This window comes from Pteronotus mesoamericanus, unplaced genomic scaffold (genome assembly GCF_021234165.1).
Source record: "Pteronotus mesoamericanus isolate MK-2021 breed Mesoamerican mustached bat unplaced genomic scaffold, CSHL_Meso_final scaffold_21, whole genome shotgun sequence".
NCBI lineage: Eukaryota > Metazoa > Chordata > Mammalia > Chiroptera > Mormoopidae > Pteronotus > Pteronotus mesoamericanus.
Genome location: NW_026555310.1, coordinates 3,651,079 through 3,670,970, shown reverse-complemented (window position 1 = coordinate 3,670,970; position 19,892 = coordinate 3,651,079). Strand labels below are relative to the sequence as shown.

The 19,892-nt window shown below is 43.4% G+C and overlaps 1 protein-coding gene across 2 annotated transcripts in view; it reads left to right on the top strand.

Annotated features, from left to right (window-relative positions):
- The window catches only part of SLC4A8 (solute carrier family 4 member 8), a 69,459-nt gene that overhangs the window by 16,914 nt on the left and 32,653 nt on the right, over positions 1–19,892 (top strand). Inside the window, exons 3-11 of one of the 2 annotated variants that reach the window (XM_054591088.1) lie at positions 3,112–3,258; positions 3,753–3,888; positions 7,720–7,880; positions 10,171–10,359; positions 11,357–11,448; positions 12,362–12,519; positions 13,389–13,476; positions 14,428–14,574; positions 15,387–15,487. In XM_054591088.1, coding sequence (XP_054447063.1) covers positions 3,112–3,258; positions 3,753–3,888; positions 7,720–7,880; positions 10,171–10,359; positions 11,357–11,448; positions 12,362–12,519; positions 13,389–13,476; positions 14,428–14,574; positions 15,387–15,487 — 1,219 coding nt within the window. Of the gene's footprint in view, positions 1–3,111; positions 3,280–3,752; positions 3,889–7,719; positions 7,881–10,170; positions 10,360–11,356; positions 11,449–12,361; positions 12,520–13,388; positions 13,477–14,427; positions 14,575–15,386; positions 15,488–19,892 lie in introns of both variants that reach the window. The other variant, XM_054591087.1, reaches the window with a different exon arrangement.

The following is a 19,892-nucleotide window of genomic DNA, read 5'->3' as shown; positions in this document are numbered from 1 at the left end:
ACTGGGAAGCAGAGAGCGCTGTCCAGGAACACCCAAAGAAGTTGAGCAGTCTTAGGAAACCCCATTTCTGGGGAGAGAAGAAAATGAAGAGTTGGTAACTCTTTCCATAAAGTTCCCTTATCTAGGAAGTCTTCCTGGATTAAGCTTTCAGTTTTCAGGTTGGCTAGAATTCTCTCAGTCCTCTCATGCCCTGGTGAGTATTTCGTCTACCCTCGACATGTACACCTTGGTTACTTATTCCTTTTGTGGCTCCCTTCAAATCAGAGGCCTTCTTAGGTCATATTTCATTCTCCTGAGGAGGTTCTAAGGGTTTATATTCCTAGTGGAGGCACTTGGGATATAGCCTACTTTCTGGATAAGTGCAGGGACGACCATGTATAAGACACTGTGCTTTGCTATGTGAGGGATTCCAAGAAGGTCTGGCCTGGGACCTTGAGGAGCTTGCAAATGAATAGTTTGAGATAACACAGATAAAGGTTTAACCGTAATGGAAGGTGTGAATTAGTGCAGAAGAGAATGCTAGCCAGGGACTCTGGGGATTTAGAGGAAAGAGGTGGCTAATCTGATCAGGGAGATCAGAAATTATACCAAGAAGGAAGGTGCATTGCAATGAATTTTGAAAGAGTGAGCCAAGCCGGTGTCCGGAAAGCATCGGCACATTTGTGGAAGAGCAGTTTGGTTTAGGCAGAAGAAAGAGTGTGAGATGATGGCGCGTGCAGCAGTCAAGGTCATGAGGAGGAGACAGAGTCAAAACCAAGTCACGCTGTTGGTAAGGCAGATGCAGAGTGTACACATCTCCATATTTTCTCCCCAGAACATTTATTCAGTGTGAGCATGTGCAGGATTTTCACTTTTGCTCTCTTGAGGTGACCACTCAGTTCTTTTAAAGGTCTGTCCCTTAATTTTTTTATTGGGTGTATAATTTGTCCTGGAGGAAGGCAAGACCGGAAAGGAGGCTGGGCCCCTGGGCATGTGCGAGCATGGGGGTGCCGCCTGCGTGGGAGTGAGCAGTGACCAGGGCAGCGCTTCAGGAGGACTGGTTCGCAGGACTGAATGGGTGCTGCTGTCAAAGTGGGAGGAGGGAAAGGCCTGGCATCTCTAATCTACGGGGTGTTGCCCTGAGGGGTAAGTAGTAGAGGTGGAAATCTAAGGCAACTCTGAGGTTTCAAACCCGGAAAGTTGAGAGAATGGCGATGCCATAAACAGAAGCATAAAGAGCATGAGCCTGCTTTGAGAGGGAGGATGGTGAGTTGCTTTGGGACATAATTAAATCATTGTAGATAAAGATTTTGGGGTCATTTGTAGAAGCGAACTTTGAAATTGGGAGAGTAAATATCACCAAAGAAAGAGAAGAAAGGGTCAAGAAGGGAAAACCAGGGAGCTTTCTTTCGGTGGACTTTGGGATTGTGGGAAGGATGAGGAAGCACAGGCAGAGGGGTGCAAAGGAGTTGGGGCGGGCAGGACAGGAGCCACAGCAGCCCGGCCCACCACGGGAGGACCTGGTCAAGGGGTTTGGATACTGTGCGGGGGGCGGGGGGCTCTCACAAAGTCTGTAATTGAACTGAGAGGGACATAAGGTGACAGAGTTTTGTGAGAGGTTAGGTGGTCTTTGGTGTCCCTAAGGAGGGCAGTTTCAGTGAAGAGTGGTGACGTCCAGAGGCTGCGGAACAAGAAGACGGTGAGGAGACGGAGCTAGGCTGGCAGACTGTTCTTGAAAGTGGTTTGTTGGAGAAGGGAAGAGGACAAGGCGGAAACTTGGGAGAACAGCACTGCATTGGGGAAGTTTCTTTTTAAGATAAGAGAGACTCGAGCACATGTGTACTCAGGAGAAACCCGTGGAAGGGATGGAGGAAAAGGAGAAATGGAGGGTGATTATTGGGGCAGGGCTCCAGAGGGGTCAGAGGCGATGCTCGTTAGCCTGGGGAACAGGAGGAGCTGCGGGAGGAAAGTGAGTCAGGCTGAGGTGGAGGGACTCACTGTACATGAGAGGGCCTGAGTCTTTTGTTAAAACATGAAGCAGAGTCACCTGCTCAGAGGGAGGAAATGTGGAGAGGGCTGTGGAGTGAAGACAGTAACTAACGACGGAAACAGCTTTTGTGAAGGAAGGTGTCAGAGTCAGCCTGAGATCTAGAGGGCTGAGCAGCGTTCACTGGGCAGAAATGGGGGAAGACCACGGCTCTGTGTGTAGGGGGTGGGAGCATCCTGGCAGCTTCTGATCCAGGCTCCCCGCTAAGCAGGAAAGCAAGTGAAGCCACATGGAGGTGAGAGGGGCCTGGAAGTCATGGATGGAACAAAATAAGTTTTGTCAAAGGAATGAGTGAGTAAGGAAAGGGGAACTAGACAGGAATGCTCTTGGATCATTTTTTCATGTTCCTCTCTTTTTGTATAACATTTCATGTCCTTCTCTATAACCCCAGCCTTATGCTCCCTCTGATTTGTAACTGGTATCTCACGGTACTCTACATTGTGTGCTCTGCAGTGCAGGAAAAAAAATAATGGAAACTGATCCTAGAATATATTGGCTGCTAAAATTTATTCCAGGCATTGTGTTAAGCATTTCACATACATTCCCTTATTTTCTGCTCACAAAACCCCTCTGAATTTAAATAATAAACTTTTAGTACTCCTTTTTAAAGACATTAACAGAGAGATTAGTTACCTCGTTCAAGGTCATAAGGCTACTGTACGATGAACTTAAGTTTTGGACCCAGGCAGGTTGACCTGAGCACTCAACCAGTTTTCTAAGGTGCCCCCCTGCCAAGACTTGTTACAGTTGTCACAGAGTGACTATATTGCGTTTTCACAATTGATCAGACTGTTGTTGTAATAACAACTAGCATTTGTATTGGCCTTTAATGTTCACACACACTATTTCCTTTGATCTGAATACTCTTGGGGGGTTGGAGCCACATGCAAAGCAAAGGAGACCTCTAACTCCAAGAGACCTTTGACTCCAAGATCTCTATATCCTTAGTTCTCATAGTCTTTGAAGTTTTATCATTGCAGGGTTGTGACCAGGCCGAAGAAACTGTAATGATTTTCCCCGCTCTTAAATATGCTAGACTTCTTTTACTAAAGGGTTTTCTCTATAGATCTTCTGCTTCTTTTCAGGTCACAGAACTTTGTATGTGGGGGTTCGGATGCCGCTGGGCCGGCAGAGCCATCGGCACCACCGAACCCATGGCCAGAAGCACCGGAGACGAGGCCGGGGCAAAGGAGCCAGCCAAGGGGAGGAAGGCCCAGAGGCCTTGGCCCACGGTATCACCCTTGGGAGAGAGGGTGGGTGTCCATGGCTTGAGGGGCTTGGTGAGGCTGAGGGAATGTGGGATGGACATTAAGCAGGTGGTCTTGATGCTCTAGCCCTTCTACATGATGTTCAGAGCTTGCTTCTAAGAAGAATGTTTCTAAGAATAGAAAGTATCTCCCTGAAAACTGTGCGGTTAAGGCCCCCAAAATCAATACCATACTAGGTGAAATCATTAAAGCATTAGGCATTCCTTTTGATCGGATTCATCAGATCTCCAGTGTCTTGTGGGTTTTCTTCAAGTGGCCTTAGGTAATACTTTTTTTCCTCCCATGAAACATTTTAAAAAAATTCCTGGGTATAAAGAAATTTTTTTTGATCCATGTTTAGAATTATCTTCTATATATTCCTAAAGTTTTATGGCCCCCCAGATGTGCAAGTGTGGCGGAATTCTATCTGTTCTAAGTTGAGTCTGGGAGCAGACCTTTCTCTGTGGTTGATTTTCCAGACACACCATCTCAGCGTGTTCAGTTCATCCTTGGCACCGAGGAAGATGAAGAGCATGTGCCTCACGAGCTGTTCACAGAGCTGGATGAGATCTGTATGAAAGAGGGAGAAGATGCCGAGTGGAAGGAGACAGCCAGGTAAGGCTCGAAAATAAACTGGGTCAAGATATGCTTGGGTAGGCAAATGTTACCTTTCAGCAAGTAACAGGCCTGTCTTGTCCTTTATTTCCTCATGGGAGAAGTGATGACTGACTTGGGAATGGATGTTCCACCTATTCTGTGGAAAGTTGTTGTTTTTTTTAAAAGTTTGTTTGTTTATTTTTATCCTCACCGGAGGGCATGCTTAGTGGCTTTAGAGTGAGGGGAAGGGAGGGAGGGAGGGAGAGATGGAGAGAAACGTGAATCAGTTACCTTTCATGCGCACCCTGACTGGAGACCAAACCTGCAACACAGGCATGTGCCCTGACTGGTAATTGAACCCATGACCTTTTGGTTTACCAAGGATGCTCCAACCAACTGAGTCACACTGTCCAGGGCTGTGGGGAGTCTTGATGTTGACCTCTTTGTGGTGTCTCTGGTCACACCTAGGGCAATTGACCTTGAACCTGGGGTGAGGTCCTCTCTCATTTGTTTGGGACCCAGAGTACTTCATGGGCGATATTATAGGTCTGGTTTAGAAGATGCCTGATTGGACCACCTTGGCTTGGACCTAGCCCAGAAGACAGAGCATAGGTCTAGACTTTTCCTGTAGTTGAACTATAGGGCCATTTGGGTTTTAATTCACTAGAAGTCCCAGAATTTTTGAGGCTTTAACTTCCTATGGGACAATCCATCCTCATGGAGACCCTTGAGATTATAGTCAGTCTAACAATAGGCTTCCTGGGGTAGTTGTATAGTGGCCATGCTTGTCTGAGTCTCAAACCCAAGAAGAGCCCTTAGATTTGCCAGGGCCATGTCTAGGGCTCCTCTGGTAACTGACCAATAGTTTTGTGGATGATACAAAACCAGCATGTCTGAGCCTCAAGGTAAGAGGCAATGTGCGTAACTGGAAAGCATGAATAGTTCTTCCTGGATGCCTGCTGTATCCATGGATGTTTTCTATAGGCAGAGAGGATTAAACAAGCTAATGAACCTAATACCAAGTGAAAAGGCAATTAATCTTGTCATTCTGTCTTTGCAAACTGCTAAGGGTCACACAGAGAGGCTCTTGGGTTTTTTTTGGGTTTTTATTTTTTAAAATTTTAAAATTTTAAATTTATTTAAATTTTAAATAAAATTTAAAGATTTTATTTTTTTAAAACTTTTTTAGGGGGCAGGGAGAAAGAGAGGTAGAGAAACATCAATGTGCAAGAAATACATTGATTAGTTGTCTCTGACACGCCACCAACTGGGGACCTGGTCCACCACCCAGGCATGTGCCCTGACTGGGAATCGAACTGGTGACCTTTTGGTTCACAGGCTGGTGCCCAATCCACTGAGCTATGCCAGCCAGGGCTATTTTTGTTTTTTTAATATATTTTATTGATTGTGCTATTCTAGTTGTCCCAATTTTTCCCCCTTTTCCCTGCTCCACCGGGTACCCCCCCTTGACTCCAGCAATCCTCCTCTTAGTTCATGCCCGTGGGTCACGCATATAAGTTATTTGGCTTCTTCATTTCAATACTATTCTTAACATCCTCCTGTCTATTTTGTACCTACCAATTATGCTTCTTAATCCCTATGCCTTTACCTCCATACTCCCCCTTCCCTCTCCCAGCTGACAACCCTCCAAACGACCTCCATATCTGTGATTCTGTTCTTGTTCTTCTTGTTTGCAATTTTTTTTTTCAGATTCAGTTGTTGATGGTTGTGAGTTTGTTGCCATTTTAATGTTCATAGCTTTGGTCATCTTTTTCTTAAATAAGTCCCTTTAACATTTTATGTAATATTAGCTTGGCGATGATTAACTCTAGCTTTACCTTGTCTGGGAAGTACTTTATCTGCCCTTCCATTCTAAATGATAACTTTACTGGATAGAGTAATCTAGGTTGTAGGTCCTTGCTTTTCATCACCTTGAATACCTCTTGCCAGTCCCTTTTTGCCTGCAAAGTTTCTTTTGAGAAATCAGCTGATAGTCTTATAGGAACTCCTTTGTAGGTAACTCTCTGCTTTTCTCTTGCTGCTCTTAAGGTTCTTTCTTTCTCTTTAACCGTTGGCATTTTAGTTATGATGTGTCTTGGCGTGGTCCTCTTTGGGTTCAACTTTTTTGGGATTCTCTGTGCTTCTGGACTGGTATGTCCATTTCCTTCACCAAATTAGGGAAGTTTTCTTATTATTTTTTCAAGTAAATTTTCAATTTCTTGCTCTTCCTCTTCTTCTTCTGGCATCCTTATGATTAGGATGTTGGTCCATTTGGAGATGTCCCAGAGGCTCCTTATACTATCCTCGTTTTTTTAACCCTTTTTTCTTCTTGCTATTCTGGTTGAATGCTTATTTCTTCCTCATGTTCCAAATCGTTGATTTGAATCCCTGCTCCCTCCCCTCCTCTGTTGGTTCCCTGTGGATTTTTCTTTATTTCACTTAGCATAACCTTCATTTCTTCCTGGGTCTTTTTTATTTCATTGCCTTAACCAATGAGTTCTTTGAGCATCCTGATCACCAGTGTTTTGAACTCTGCATCTGATAGGCTGGTTATCTCCATTTTGTTTAGCTCATTTATTGGAGTTTTGTTCTGTTCTTTCATTTGGGCTGTATTTCTTTGTCTCCTCAGTTTGGCAGCCTCCTTATGTTTGTTTCTGTGTATGAGAGCTGCTTTGACTCCCTGTCTTAGTAGTGTGGCCTATTGTAGAAAAGGCATTGTAAATTGCATGGGACAGAGGTTTAGGTAATCACCTGGGTGGGCAACCTGCTTCACTTTTTTGTGGCTCTATGTGGGGGGAGAGCTCAGAGAGGGGACAGTGCCAATGCCTGAGTTCTGAAGGTTTGCCCAGCACTCGCCCTGTTCCCAGTAACTTCACTTACTCCTGCTGTGCGACTGGCACCCTTCCAGCTGTTCCCCGGTGCTGAATTCCAGAGGGGATAGGCCTGTGTACGTTTTAAGTCCCTGTGGACCCTTTAAGCAGAGTCTCCTGTGAACCTGGCAGTTTCTTCCACCACCCCAGCCCCCACTGGTTTTTACCACCAGAAGTTACGGGGATTTATCCTTCTGGCACTGGAAGTTTGGGTTGTGCAGTCTGGCCTGGGGCTGGGATTACTCGCTCCCAAGGTTTCCCTCCTGATTTTTACCTACCGCACATGAATGCGGGGACCCCTCTCCTGTTCAGCCACCACTGCCTCTCCCCTCAGCTCCGTGTCTCCGCTCCCCCTACCTCTCTGGATGAATGTGGCTTTTTTTAAAGCCTTGGTTGTTGGACTTGCATGCTGCTCAATTTTCTAATGGTTCTGACTGAGTGTTATTTATTTTGTGGTCTAGTTGTAATTCTTTCTGTGGTTGCCTGAGGAAGTAAAGCGTGTTTACCTATGCCTCCATCTTGACCAGAAGTCCACACAGATAGACTCTTTAAGAAAGAAAACATTTTATTCATGTGATTTGTCAATGTATCCAAATGATAGAGATTAGATCTATTTTTAATTGCATTAGCAATGCATACTCATTGTAAAATGTTAGAAAATAAAGACAAGCAAAACGAAAATGAAAATTATGTGCAGAACCCCAGGGATAACTGGAATATAATATTTGGTGTCTTAGACATGTATGTGTTTGTATTTTTAAAATTTTCTTTAAATAAAAATGGAATTAAACTATACTCAATCTTGCACTGTTTTATAGCTTGCTGTTTTCACTTACCAGTGTACCCTGAACATAGAGTTTAGATTACAATGGTTAGTGTTATTATTCAGATATCTTTCTTTGTTACTTAGATTAAAGATTCTCTCTTGAAAAGCTCTTATTTTTTATCTTTGGCATCTAGTTCTCTGTAATGCTTTCAGGTGGCTGAAGTTTGAAGAAGATGTCGAGGACGGGGGAGAACGCTGGAGCAAGCCCTATGTGGCAACCCTTTCATTGCACAGTCTCTTTGAGCTCAGGAGCTGCCTTATTAATGGAACGGTCCTTCTGGATATGCGTGCAAATAGCATAGAAGAAATTTCAGGTAAGGTTAGGTGAGGGACAACAGAGGAATACTTGTGTAAATTAAGAAGTGTGGTATAGAGGAAAGAATAAAGTGGTTGTGTGACCTTAGGCAAGTCACTTAACATTCCCAGCCTCAACATTCTCAGCTGTGGATGGGTATCAAACTGAGAAACTACCTATTTCGCAGACTTATGAGATTCAAGTGACTTGGTGTTTAGTCTTCCTTTTGCCTATTCATTCAGCAGACATTTATTTGGTATTTATTTATGCCTGATTATGTACTAGGCTCTGGGGAATAAAGATAAAATGCAGTTCCTATCTTCAAGAAGCTCATCTTTAGAAGGGAAAAGAGCCGCGGAACAATTAATAGCAACAATGGAGATTTTAAAAATAATAATTAGAGAAAGGGCCAACTACAAGTTGTGCAGAGAAAAGGTAGTTAAAGAAAGATTTTAAAAATATGGCAGCTAGGGAAGACATGCAAGAAATTGAGCCAAGTACCCTGACTTTTTCAGCAAGATACGAAGGGGAGAGATCTGATGGAATTTCCTGGAGTGTTTGAGTGTTACGTCACTATATTTCAGGAATGGAGTTTAGGAAACACCTGGGTGCACTTGAGGAGTTTTCCCTTGGCTTGGCTTGGTTTGGCTGGACAGGTTACATAAGGATTTCTCCAAACTTTTCTCCATTTAAAGTATCCAAGTAGCCCTGGCTGGTGTGGTTCAGTGGATTGAGGGCTGGCCTGTGAACCAAAGGGTCACTGGTTTGATTCCCAGTCAGCACATGCCTGGGTTGCAGGCCAGGTCCCCATTAGGGGGCCCATTAGGGGGCACACAAGAGGCAACCACACACACTGATGTTTCTCTCCCTCTCTTTCTCCCTCCCTTCCTCTCTCTCTAAAAAATAAATAAATAAAATCTTTAAAAAATAAAAATAAAGTATCCAAGTAATTCTGCCTCTCTGGGATCACATAGGGACACAAGGGAGGGGTCAGCAAGGATGGGATCCTGTGTCCCCTCCGATGACTCTAGGGGAAAGTTACTCCTTGCTGCTAGATTCTAGCTCCCAGCATCTACTGTCTCTCTTATAAGGATCTGTGTCTCTCTCTTATAAGGATATTTGTCAATATCATCCAGGATGATCTCTTTTGGAGATCCTTAATTACATCTGCAAAGACCTTTTTTTACAAAGAAGGTCACGGTCACAGGTCTGGGGGTTATACATAGGCAGATCTTTTTTGAGGGGTCACCATTCAACCCACTGCAAAAGCCAAGAGGGAATAGAGTTTTAATTCATCAGTGTCAAATGCTACAGAGAGGTCAGGTTAGGTAAGAACTAGAAGCATCCATCAGATTTAGCAACTGGACGGTTATTGCTGATTTTATCAAAAGGAATTTCTTTGAGGTAGCCAAATTGCAGGGGGCTGAGGAGTTTTTGTTTAGAAAACTTTGAGGGATAGGAGAGAGGAAGAGGGTGGGGAAGAAAGAGAGAAATAGATAAAGGAGGATGTGGGGTGGATATTCTTATTTTTTTTCCAAAATGAAGGATCCTGAAGCATGTTTATAATATGGGGGCCAAGGAACCAAACAATATAAAAGTTCAATATAGAGAAGCATAGATCCTTGGCTTGAATATTTGAAAATAGATTTTCTTTATATGTTTTTTTGCTACTAGCACTTGGATAGTCATGGATGAAGCTGGAGCTGGGAATAGGTTGAAGTTGCAGGGAGGCTTGGGAGTGGGTATGTAGGATTGAAGTAAAACTGCCGTGGTTCTCCACATTAGGTGCCTGATGTATTCATGTTAGTGATGAATCACAGCATTGCTAAAATCTTGGAAAGGGACTACAGAAGGCTTTTGGCAGATGACAGAACAAAATGTGTGATATTATGGGCTTTTGAGCCAGATAGTCTTGTGTTTGAATCCTAGCTCTGTACATCTTACTGGATGTGAGACCTTGAGGAATTTTGTAATGTTTGGACCTCAGTTTCCTGATCTGAAAAATTGTTACACCAGCCGCTTTTTAGAGTTCTTATAAGGATCAGATTAGATAGTCTAGTATAGTTCCTGGTACAAAGTGCTCAGTCGTTTCTATTTCTAATAATAATGATTTGCTAGATGAATAAAGGGTAGCTTGCCACAGCTGCTATCATCAAATAGTTATTTCAACCACTGAAGAGGAAATTGTATGACACTGATTGAACTGCTTCCCCTACTCCTTGACCCTCACCTCTTACCCAGCCTGACATTCGCCTCTTTGGGGCTGTTGACCATCAGTTAGAGCGTTCAGATAAGCACCTGTTTTCCAGACCTGATCCTGGACCAGCAAGAACTGTTCAGCGACCTGAGTGACAGCATGAGGGTGAAAGTACGGGAAGCCCTTCTCAAAAAGCATCATCATCAGAATGAAAAGAAGAGAAATAACCTTATTCCCATTGTTCGCTCCTTTGCTGAGGTTGGCAAGAAGCAGTCTGATCCACATTCAATGGATAAAAATGGTAAGATTATTAGAAGTGACTGTTTTCTCTTCTTATTAAGACATTTAGGAACCAGCTGGAGATACTAAGTTACCAGAGGGCAGGGGCTGTATTTATCTAATATGCTTCCACGCTCCCTTAGACACAGTCCTTTTTGTGATTGGCAGGTGGGTGGCTGGGACTGGTGACCATCTGCCTCTTGTGGCACTAGGGAGGCCTGCCTCAGGCAGACCTCAGAGGACCCAGGGCGAGAGGTTTGTACCCCAGACTGGCCTCAGAACTGATGTGGCTTTTGGGAGATATCCACCTTGGGGATAATATGGGGCCAGAAAAAGTCAACCGGAGATTTTTAAAGAGGAAAAAAAGAGATTAAGGAGACGAAATACAGTAGTGTGGACTCTTGAGTCAAATTTCTAGGCTTGAAGTTCTGGTTTTACCACTTGCAAAGTGTGTGACCTTGGGCAACCTCTTAAACCTCTTTAAGTCTCATTTTCCTCTCTGTAAAGTAAGGGTGATAATAGGTTGTACTCCATAAGTTCATTGTGAGGCTTCAATAACTTAATTCATGTAAGGTCCTTAGTCAGGTGCACTCAGTGCAGCTACTGACTGGTTTCCTTTTCTGTGGCCAGGCAGGCCCTAATCTACATTGGTCTCCTTATCCCCACATTTACTGAATCACATTTTGCAGAGGATATGTCTGGGAATCTATGTATTTGGAAAGTTCTCCGTGGGAGTCTCTGATGTGCATTCTTGGTTAAGGATTACTACCTCAATAGAAGAAGAAAAGAGGATTAGAAACATGTTCAGGAAGAATGCGCAGGAGTAGTAATACCTCTGTCCTCCCTTTACCCCTAACTAGTAGGTAAGGAGAGAGGCATGTGTGGTTCTAGCTTCTTATCTTAACTCCTCTATGTGGGCTTTGCAGGAGATAGTCATAGCCAAACAATCATGAATGAGGTGTATCAAGTGGGTAAAGGGCAAGGACTCAGAGAATTCTGTTTGATTTTTCTCCAAATAGGCCAAACTGTGTCTCCTCAGTCTGTTCCAACTACAAATCTTGAAGTAAAAAATGGAGTGAACTGTGAACACAGTCCCGTGGATCTAAGCAAGGTGAGTAGAGACATAGGAAGTTGGCTTCTAGGCCTAAGAGTATCTAGTGGAACCCAGAGTAAGCTGTGGTACTTAACACCCTTTTTCTAAGACCAGTGCCCCTTCTGCAGAAAAGGAGGCCTGTCGGCTCACCTCTCCTTCCTGCTACTCCAGCCTGGATGGGGCCGCCTCGCCAGTTTGGTCACCAGGGCCGACATGCTGAAACTGAAGCTTGCGTGGATAATCCTCCCTGACACAGGCCTCCAGATTTTTCAAATTTATTTTTTGGCACCTGCTCTCCAGCAGCTCCTTCTTATCTCCAAGGGTTTTGCTGAAACAATATTTTTGCTACTGTCTCCTAAAACTATGTCGTGGTTGAAACTCTTCTTGGGGACTGTGACTTTGGTACCTGAGGCCTCTCTGCAGTTCTTGGTCCAAGCCTCCAGATTTCCTGCCTCCTGCCTCTTCTTGCTCTGATCTTGACATTATCTTCCTAAAACACAGATAGTGTCAGGTCATGTCTCTGCTCATAAGGCAGGGAGCCTTATAAAACCCTGAAATCTCTGACAAAGCATTCAGGTATTTTAAAATGGAAAATATTTGACATAGAGCTTCAAAAACATTTTTCTTTGAGGAAGAATGTGTAATGGAATTGAAATCAGAGCACCTGGATTTAAATTTTCTCTCCTAAAAGCTCTGTCATGCTGAGCAAGTCAACTTTACCTTTCCGTGTCTTGGTTGCTTCATTTTATGAAATAAAAAATGGAGCTAATAAGATCTGTCTCATCTACCTTACAGAGTTCTTGTAAGGATCAAGTGAAGTAGTGTGAGAAAACATTTGTTAAATCATAAACTGACACACACATGTAAGGCGTGAGGAAGGTGATTGATGTTTGAGGCTCCCAGATTCTCAGAGGTTCGTTTGGATTTTCAGGTGGACCTTCATTTCATGAAAAAAATTCCCACTGGGGCAGAGGCCTCCAACGTCCTGGTCGGCGAGGTGGATACTCTGGACCGCCCCATCGTTGCCTTTGTGAGGCTGTCTCCAGCTGTTCTTCTCTCAGGCCTGACAGAGGTGCCCATCCCAACAAGGTAAAGACAAAGACAGCACGACTCAGTGCATTCTGTCCAAAGTACAGACTTCTGCGAGCTCTGGGGGAAGAAACCAGCTAATGCCAAAACATAGGATAATTAATTAATTTTGGGAATGCTGCTTAAAATTCAGCGATGATCTCACTGGGATATATTTGGTTAATCTCCATGCACAAAAATTCTAAGACTTATCTGCAGCCCTGAAAATGGAGAACTGAAGAGCATTCAAAGGGCGTAGCAAAGGCTTTCTTACTCTCCCAGTTCTATAGAGCCGTGTCCTAGGGAAGTGCCTCCGAGCAAAGGCATTGATGTCTCTTTCCACAGTTCTGGCTTGGATTCGTTTGGCTTGCAGATATGTCCGCATTTGTTCAAAGGGGTATTCGTGCATGCTGAAGGGGGTGATTCAGGTGACTCAGGGCCCCATTAATTACACCATATTCAGATGTCCAGAACACAATTCAGACTCCTCTCCAGGGTTTGATAATTTCAACTTCCTTACTCTTTTCTTCTCTCCATCATTTTCTTATTAGAACAGTGAATGAGATTCAGGTAACCTTGAATTTGCATTTCAATGCCATGTTTTTGAAAAAGTGTCTTTTCTATAGCAAGGAATTGTGTCTATGGAAATCCCAAGCATTACAACCACATTATTGAATGGAGTCATACAGACAGCTTCCAATGCCCACCGTGGGGCTATTAGATCAGGGCAGCTCGTGTTGCTCTGTCATTAGTCTGACTCCTTCTATCGAAGGTACTGTGACGATTTCTGTTTGATAGGAGAGAGAAACGTTCTGCTGCTGTTTAGAGAGGAGTAAGATGTCACTTCTTTACATTACTTATGTAATTTTGTCCTTTGTGTGTGTTGCCAGATTTTTGTTTATCCTATTGGGTCCAGTAGGGAAAGGTCAGCAGTACCATGAGATTGGCAGATCCATGGCCACCATCATGACAGATGAGGTATGTGCCACTTCTGTTTCTCCTTCTTTCTTCTCATAAATAATTATTGAGTATTTACTCTGTGCCAGGCTCTGTGCTAGTTGTTGGGGATAAAATAATAACAATTGCAATGTCTGCTGGGAAGCAGTTCAGGTCACTTCTCTGATTGCTTATCGCTTGTCGAATGATCAAGGATGCAGAGAAATCTTTTTCTCGGAGAATTATTATTTCCAAGTAGGATACTAAGAAAGAAAGATATTAAGGCTGACTTAACTTTCTGGAGAGGATTGTTAATTAAATGCATCCAGCCAGTTTACATAAAGAAACCCTCAATCCTGTTCCACATAATTAAAACCAGTTTGTGTAAGTGTCAGGGGTTTATGCTCAACACTGTGGTGTGAATGTACCAAGGCAGGCAGACATGTTGGCTGCCATGGGGCTGAACCTCCATTGCATACCTTGATGAGGACTTTGCTGCTCATGTAAATTGCAAAGCAGAGGTTTCAAGGCATATGTCTTAGCAGACAGAGGAGGTGGGAGCTGTGTTTTATCAGCTCTCTTTGATTGGGAGGCTCATTTCACCAAAGACTTTTATTAATAGTTTCATTCAGTTTTTCCAACCATTGTCAGGAAAACTTTCCTATGCATCTTTTATTCCATTCTGTAAGGAGATAACAGAATTATACAACTGTAGAATTATAGAATGTCTTATATAAATGTAAGAATTATACAATGTCTTGTCTGTTCTTATACTAACAGACACATATTTAGTTCTTTTTGGCTTATCTTTAGTTTCATTTTTAAAAATCCTTTTATCCTTGCACTTCCCTAAGGGCTAAAGTTTTCTACTTTTCAGATTCCCATGACAGAAATAAAAATCAAGAGGCTGTATTCATTCTTCACCATATCCATTGGTGACTGTTTTAGGTAAAGTCATTTTCAACTTTCCTGAGGGTTTTTTCTTCTCTGTAGATTTTTCATGATGTGGCATATAAGGCAAAAGAGCGCGACGATCTCCTGGCGGGGATTGATGAGTTCCTGGACCAGGTGACGGTGCTTCCTCCAGGGGAGTGGGATCCCTCCATTAGAATTGAGCCACCCAAAAACGTCCCTTCCCAGGTAACGTATGCACAGTAGCCAATGGTGGCTTAGTGTCATTCACGGAGTGCCCAGCCATGGGCAAAGCAAAGACCATGCTGGGTACATGCTAAATAAATTGACACATGGCCCTATTTAGCTGCACCTAGAAAGAACAGTAATTAAAATGAATATGCAATAATACAGATTGGCTCTGGTGTGATAGGGTCAGTCAGGATGAATTTTAAGCCAACTTTTGAAGAATTGATGTGAACTGGCAGAGAGGAGAGTGAAGAACATTTCTTGGGAGTATGTTACGAATGACACTACTTTAAATGAAAATTGGAAGTTGTGGATAGAGAGCAAACAGAGTTCCCCGCACCTTTTTGACAGGTTAAAGGTGGGAAGGATACGCCTTCCATGCACTAGACCGTAAGCCAGATGCTTTACATACACTAATTCAGTCCTCTCCCCAACATCCCCAAAAGGTATTGTTATCCTTAGTTTACAAATAAGGAATAAAACAATCTTCAAGGTTTTAAGGTAAAGTAAGATTATACAGAGGCAGATTTGAAACCAGAACTTAGGTTATATTTTATGTCAAAACCTCCATTTTTCTATTTCTGGGCAAGGGAGAGTTAGAAGTCAAGTACTAATGGAGAGGAGGAGAAATTATATTTTTGTTTTTTCTCAGAAAAGTCAATAAACTGCCCCAAATCAATGAATGCATTTGAAAACTACAAACACTTGGGTATTTTTTGGCTGCTTTTGGATTATTTTACCACTCCCTGCTGTTAGTAGAAAGTACAGAATAGGTGGCTGACCTCATTGATTTTGTGGTCCTCTGTTAAAAGGAGAAGAGGAAAATGCCTGGAGTCCCAAATGGAAACATTTGCCACATAGAACCAGAACCACATGGGGGCCACAGCGGGCCAGAGCTTCAGCGCACTGGGCGGTAAGTTCCGGGATGTTTCCCAGCTGCTGCTGCTTGCTGGGCACACGTTGTGGAAAGGGATGAGTCATTCTCTTTGCTTTCAACCTTCTTCTCCATAGTTTCGTAATTGGCTGGGAATGACTTTTCAAATGGAACCATTGACTATAAGTATTATGAATGTATCAAATATCGTATTCATTCATTCAGTACCATGTTCTGTTTCACCTCCAGTTCTTCCCACACATTGTAGCCTCTGATTTGAACACACATCCCCTTCCTCATCTCCTGGCTAGCCATTACTTATCCTTTGTCTCAGCTTAGGTGTCACTTCTTTTGGAAAGCCTTCCAGGACTCTCTGTAGGTAAGGTTAGGTGTTCCTGCTATGTGGCGTCACAACTTTGAGCTCTGTCCCCTGCCCACCTGCCACCCTACTCCCTACAGTATATTATCCTATTATCCTATATTATTATTGCATAGTTGGTTGTCTTTCCTGCTAGAATGTTTGCCCCATAAGGACAGGGACCCTGTTATGTAACTAGGACCCAGCACAGTGCCCTGCACAGAGCATGCACTCAATATTGAATGAATGAATGAATGAATGAATGAGTGAATGAATGCTTTTAGAATGATGCTTGTTCAGTAACATGAATGGATTAGGTATGGGTAAATATTGAGTGATTATCTTAAGAAACTCCTTTAGGGTAGGAAAGTAGGTACCATTTTAGGTATGTGTCTCAGAATAGGTAATCTACTCTCCTAGGCCAAGATTTTCAGGAGTGATGTCTAAGAAGGAGGTTCTCTGTGGTAGGTGAAGGAAGCAGGTTCCCAGATTAGGAGGTTTTATTTGCCAGGTGGGATGGTGATAGAGGATGATATTCTGGCTTGGTCATGGGAGAAGGTTGAGACTGTGGTTCTGGCTGCAAGCAGTGCTTGTCACAGAATGATCTGCTGGGCGGAGACTCTCAGGACAAGACTCAGATCACGGAAAGAAGCTTTTAACCTTTTCTGCTCCCTTGCTTTCGCTTTATTTTTTTTTTTTTTCTTCCTTGATCAAGATTTTTTTTTCTTTTGAATTGTGAAGAGTGATTTACTTTTTCATTTCTGAAAATTCAGGGAGAGGAAATGAGAGGAGACTGAGGAGCAGGAGAGAATGACACTTACCCAGCAGAGGCCTGATAGGGGAGTGTGTCTCCTGGTTGGAGGGAAGTACTGAGGATGGAGAAGGAGAAGCAGGTTCTGGGGAGGGATCACTGGCGCAGCGGAGGAGCCCTTTGACGGAAGGGTCACTGGAAAGAGGGAGCAGCCTCTAAGAGTAGGTTTAACACTTTCTTTTAAGTAGGGTGAAGTCTGAATTTGGTGGGGAGGTCTGGTGTTGAGAGGCAGTTCAAGGGAAGCATCTGTCCTTAGAATAGGTTCCGAGATTGAGGCTGTCTTAGAGAGGTTGGTGGGGTTTTTTGTTTTTTTTTGGTTTGTTTTTGTTAGATGGCGTTATTTAAGGGGAAGGGTTTTGGGGTATGGATTTAATAGTATTTCAGAGTTATGATTTACTTTTGAATATAAAGGGTGTCTACACCCCAGGATTTAGAGTTTGAAAATAGAAGAAATGAGGGCATCAAGGTTTCCTCCAAAGAGACTTCAGGATTTTTTTTAGTATTAGAGGGGAATAAACTAGGGCCCTAGGCTTTTTGAGGGGGAGGCCACTTACAATCAGTTTCATATGGGGATTCAGGGGACGATTAGATTGGACTTCAATGGTTATAGAATCTCAGAAATGGTGCCTGACATCCCAAAAGAAAATCCCATGTAGCAAGGGCCATCATATGTTTAAACACCAGCCCCGATGACTGTACTCACGTATTCAAGTGGGGTTTGAGGTAGCTCCCCCTAGCCATGTTAGGAACTTCTCGAATTGACAAAGCTGAAGAGGAAGGACAGTCTGGCCTCAGAGTCTATTTTGCCTGGTATGGGAGATGCTTTCTGTTCCTAAACTCCTGAAGTTTTCCTCAGAGCCCTTTGTAAAAGACCTTAAGACATTTGGCCTTTCTCCCGTTGTCACCTTTTAAGCCAGGCGACCTAATGCCTGCGTCAGGGACTATAGTTCCATGCCAGCTCTGGCCCCTTTACCAATCTCAATTTATGTGGGGGGTGAATGTGAACCTTTCTCTGCAGTTGGACATTGTAGAACTTTCTGGACCCTCCTGGACTGAACAGACTAAAAAATACATTAGCCTGGGTTTTATAATTCTTTACATCATTAGTTGTTTTGTTGAGGTGGTGTACCACCTGGGGCAAAACTTGGGGACTTAGGGGAGAGTATCCTTGTTGGATGGGGAGGTATTTGAAGATGTGGAAGTGTAGACAGACTCTAAGACAGAGGGGAAGGAGGCAAAGTTGAAAACAGGACCCCGAGTTTTGTGTTATCTGGTCAGCTAAGCTGGGGCTCAGACAGCATCTTAGATCTTCCCCGCTGTTGACATGGGCAATGATGCCTGGGCATTTTTGCACATATCAAAAGGAAAGTCTGATTAGTGTTCCTAGGCCAGACGCTTCACAGCCGAGGAGAGACTCTGGAAAGGGGGCTTCCAAGGTAGATTTATGTACTTTATGTGGATGCCACTTTCGGGAAGGGCTAATAAAAAAAAGAATCAGGAGCTGCCATCTCGATGATCCCCGCCTCCACCCCCCACCCCGCCACCACCACACTTCAAACAGGTTTCTTCCAAAGCACACCAGACAATGGGTGGCTTGCATGTCCCTTAAGTCACCATCCCCCCAGCCAGCCCGCTCCAGAGAAGGGCTCCTAAATCAGTGCTCCAGAGCGTAGTGGCCCTCTACACAGGTAAGTCCTTACTTGTATCAAGCTTGAATTCGTATTTCTGTGTGCCTCCTGTCACCTTTCCCCACCCCACCCCCAATCAATTTGAACATTAAAGGTGGTGTTGAAAGGGAAAGGAAGTCTAAAACGTGAAAAAGAAAGCATCCATGTCTGATTAATATCTATGGTAGATGTGCAATTATGGTCTGATTTTATGTAAAGTGAGGTATGTTGTTGACTCCATAAACAGCGTTCGGAAATTATTTTATTAATTTATATCTACACCATCAATAAGAGCCTCAGCTCTTTTCTCTCCCATTTTAATTACTGCTAGGCAGACAGATGTCTTCCCTTTCTATGGCTTCTTCTAAATCCATTTCACATCAATCTTTTGTCTGTTACTCACAGACACTGCTCCCTAAGGGCGCCTCCTGCATCCCGGGGCTGGCCAGTCATGGCAGCGTCTCAGGTCGCCTCAGTGGGGCGAGGCTTGTTATTGCAGAAGGAGATTTTTCTCTCAGAAAAATACCCTTCAGAGGAAGGTCATTGGTGATTGAGAAGTGATGTTCACATGGTACTAAGGTGCTATGTTGGCTAAGGACTCAGAAACATAGAATCTTGCCCCTGACTAATTGCAGCTGCTTGCAAGTTAATACAAACTAGGGCCCTGATACCAAACTCTGAGGTGGATCTCTTGTGCTCTAGGTGAGGCTCTGTAGATAGTTCCTTCCTTAGCTAGGTTTGCCAGGCAGGCTAAAACCAAAGCAGGTCACAAGTCTGGCTCTGCTTCTCTTCCCCAAAGCCCAGATCCAGGTCGGGATGTTACTGGTGTAAGTTGAGAAAGGGTGAATCGCAGCTACGCCTGCCCAAACCAGAGGAAGATAGCAAATGGTTATTATCATACAGTGTCTGCCCTGGGTCCACCTGCACACTCATTGTACCTTGCCAGATGAGAGGGATCTTTTAAATGGAAAAAGAGAGCTTGTTGCGCCTTCTCTTCCAGACTTTGTGGTACACCTCCAGGCTCCTTAAAAAAAGAAGGAAGGAAGGAAGGAAGAAAGGGAGGAAGAGAGGAAGGGAAAAGAAAGGAAGGAACGAAGAGCTGGCCAAACCTCCTTTCATGGAGAGAGTAGATTGTTTTTTAAAGCTTTTTATTATAGAAAATTTCAAGTATATAAAAAGAAGAAAATATAGTATAATGATCCCCTCATGTGCCCATCAACAGTTATCAACATTTTGCCAACCTTGTTTTTTTACCACTTAATTGTTTTATTTTATGTTTTCTAGATTATTTTAAACCAAATCACTGGTAGCATGTCAGTTTACTTGTAACTACTTCAGTATGTATCTTCGTTTGGTAAGGACATTTTTAAAAACAACTATCATGCCATTATTAAATCTAACAAAATTAACAATAATTCTTTTTTTAAATACTTTTTTAAATCCTCACCTGAGGATATGTTTATTGACTTTTTTTTTTTTTGAGAGAGAGAAAAAGGTAGAGAGAGAGAGAGAACGAGAGTAAGAAACATCGATGTGAGAAACATCAATCGGTTGCTTCCTGTATGTACCCTGACTGGGGATCGAACCCACAACCTAGGTACGTGCCCT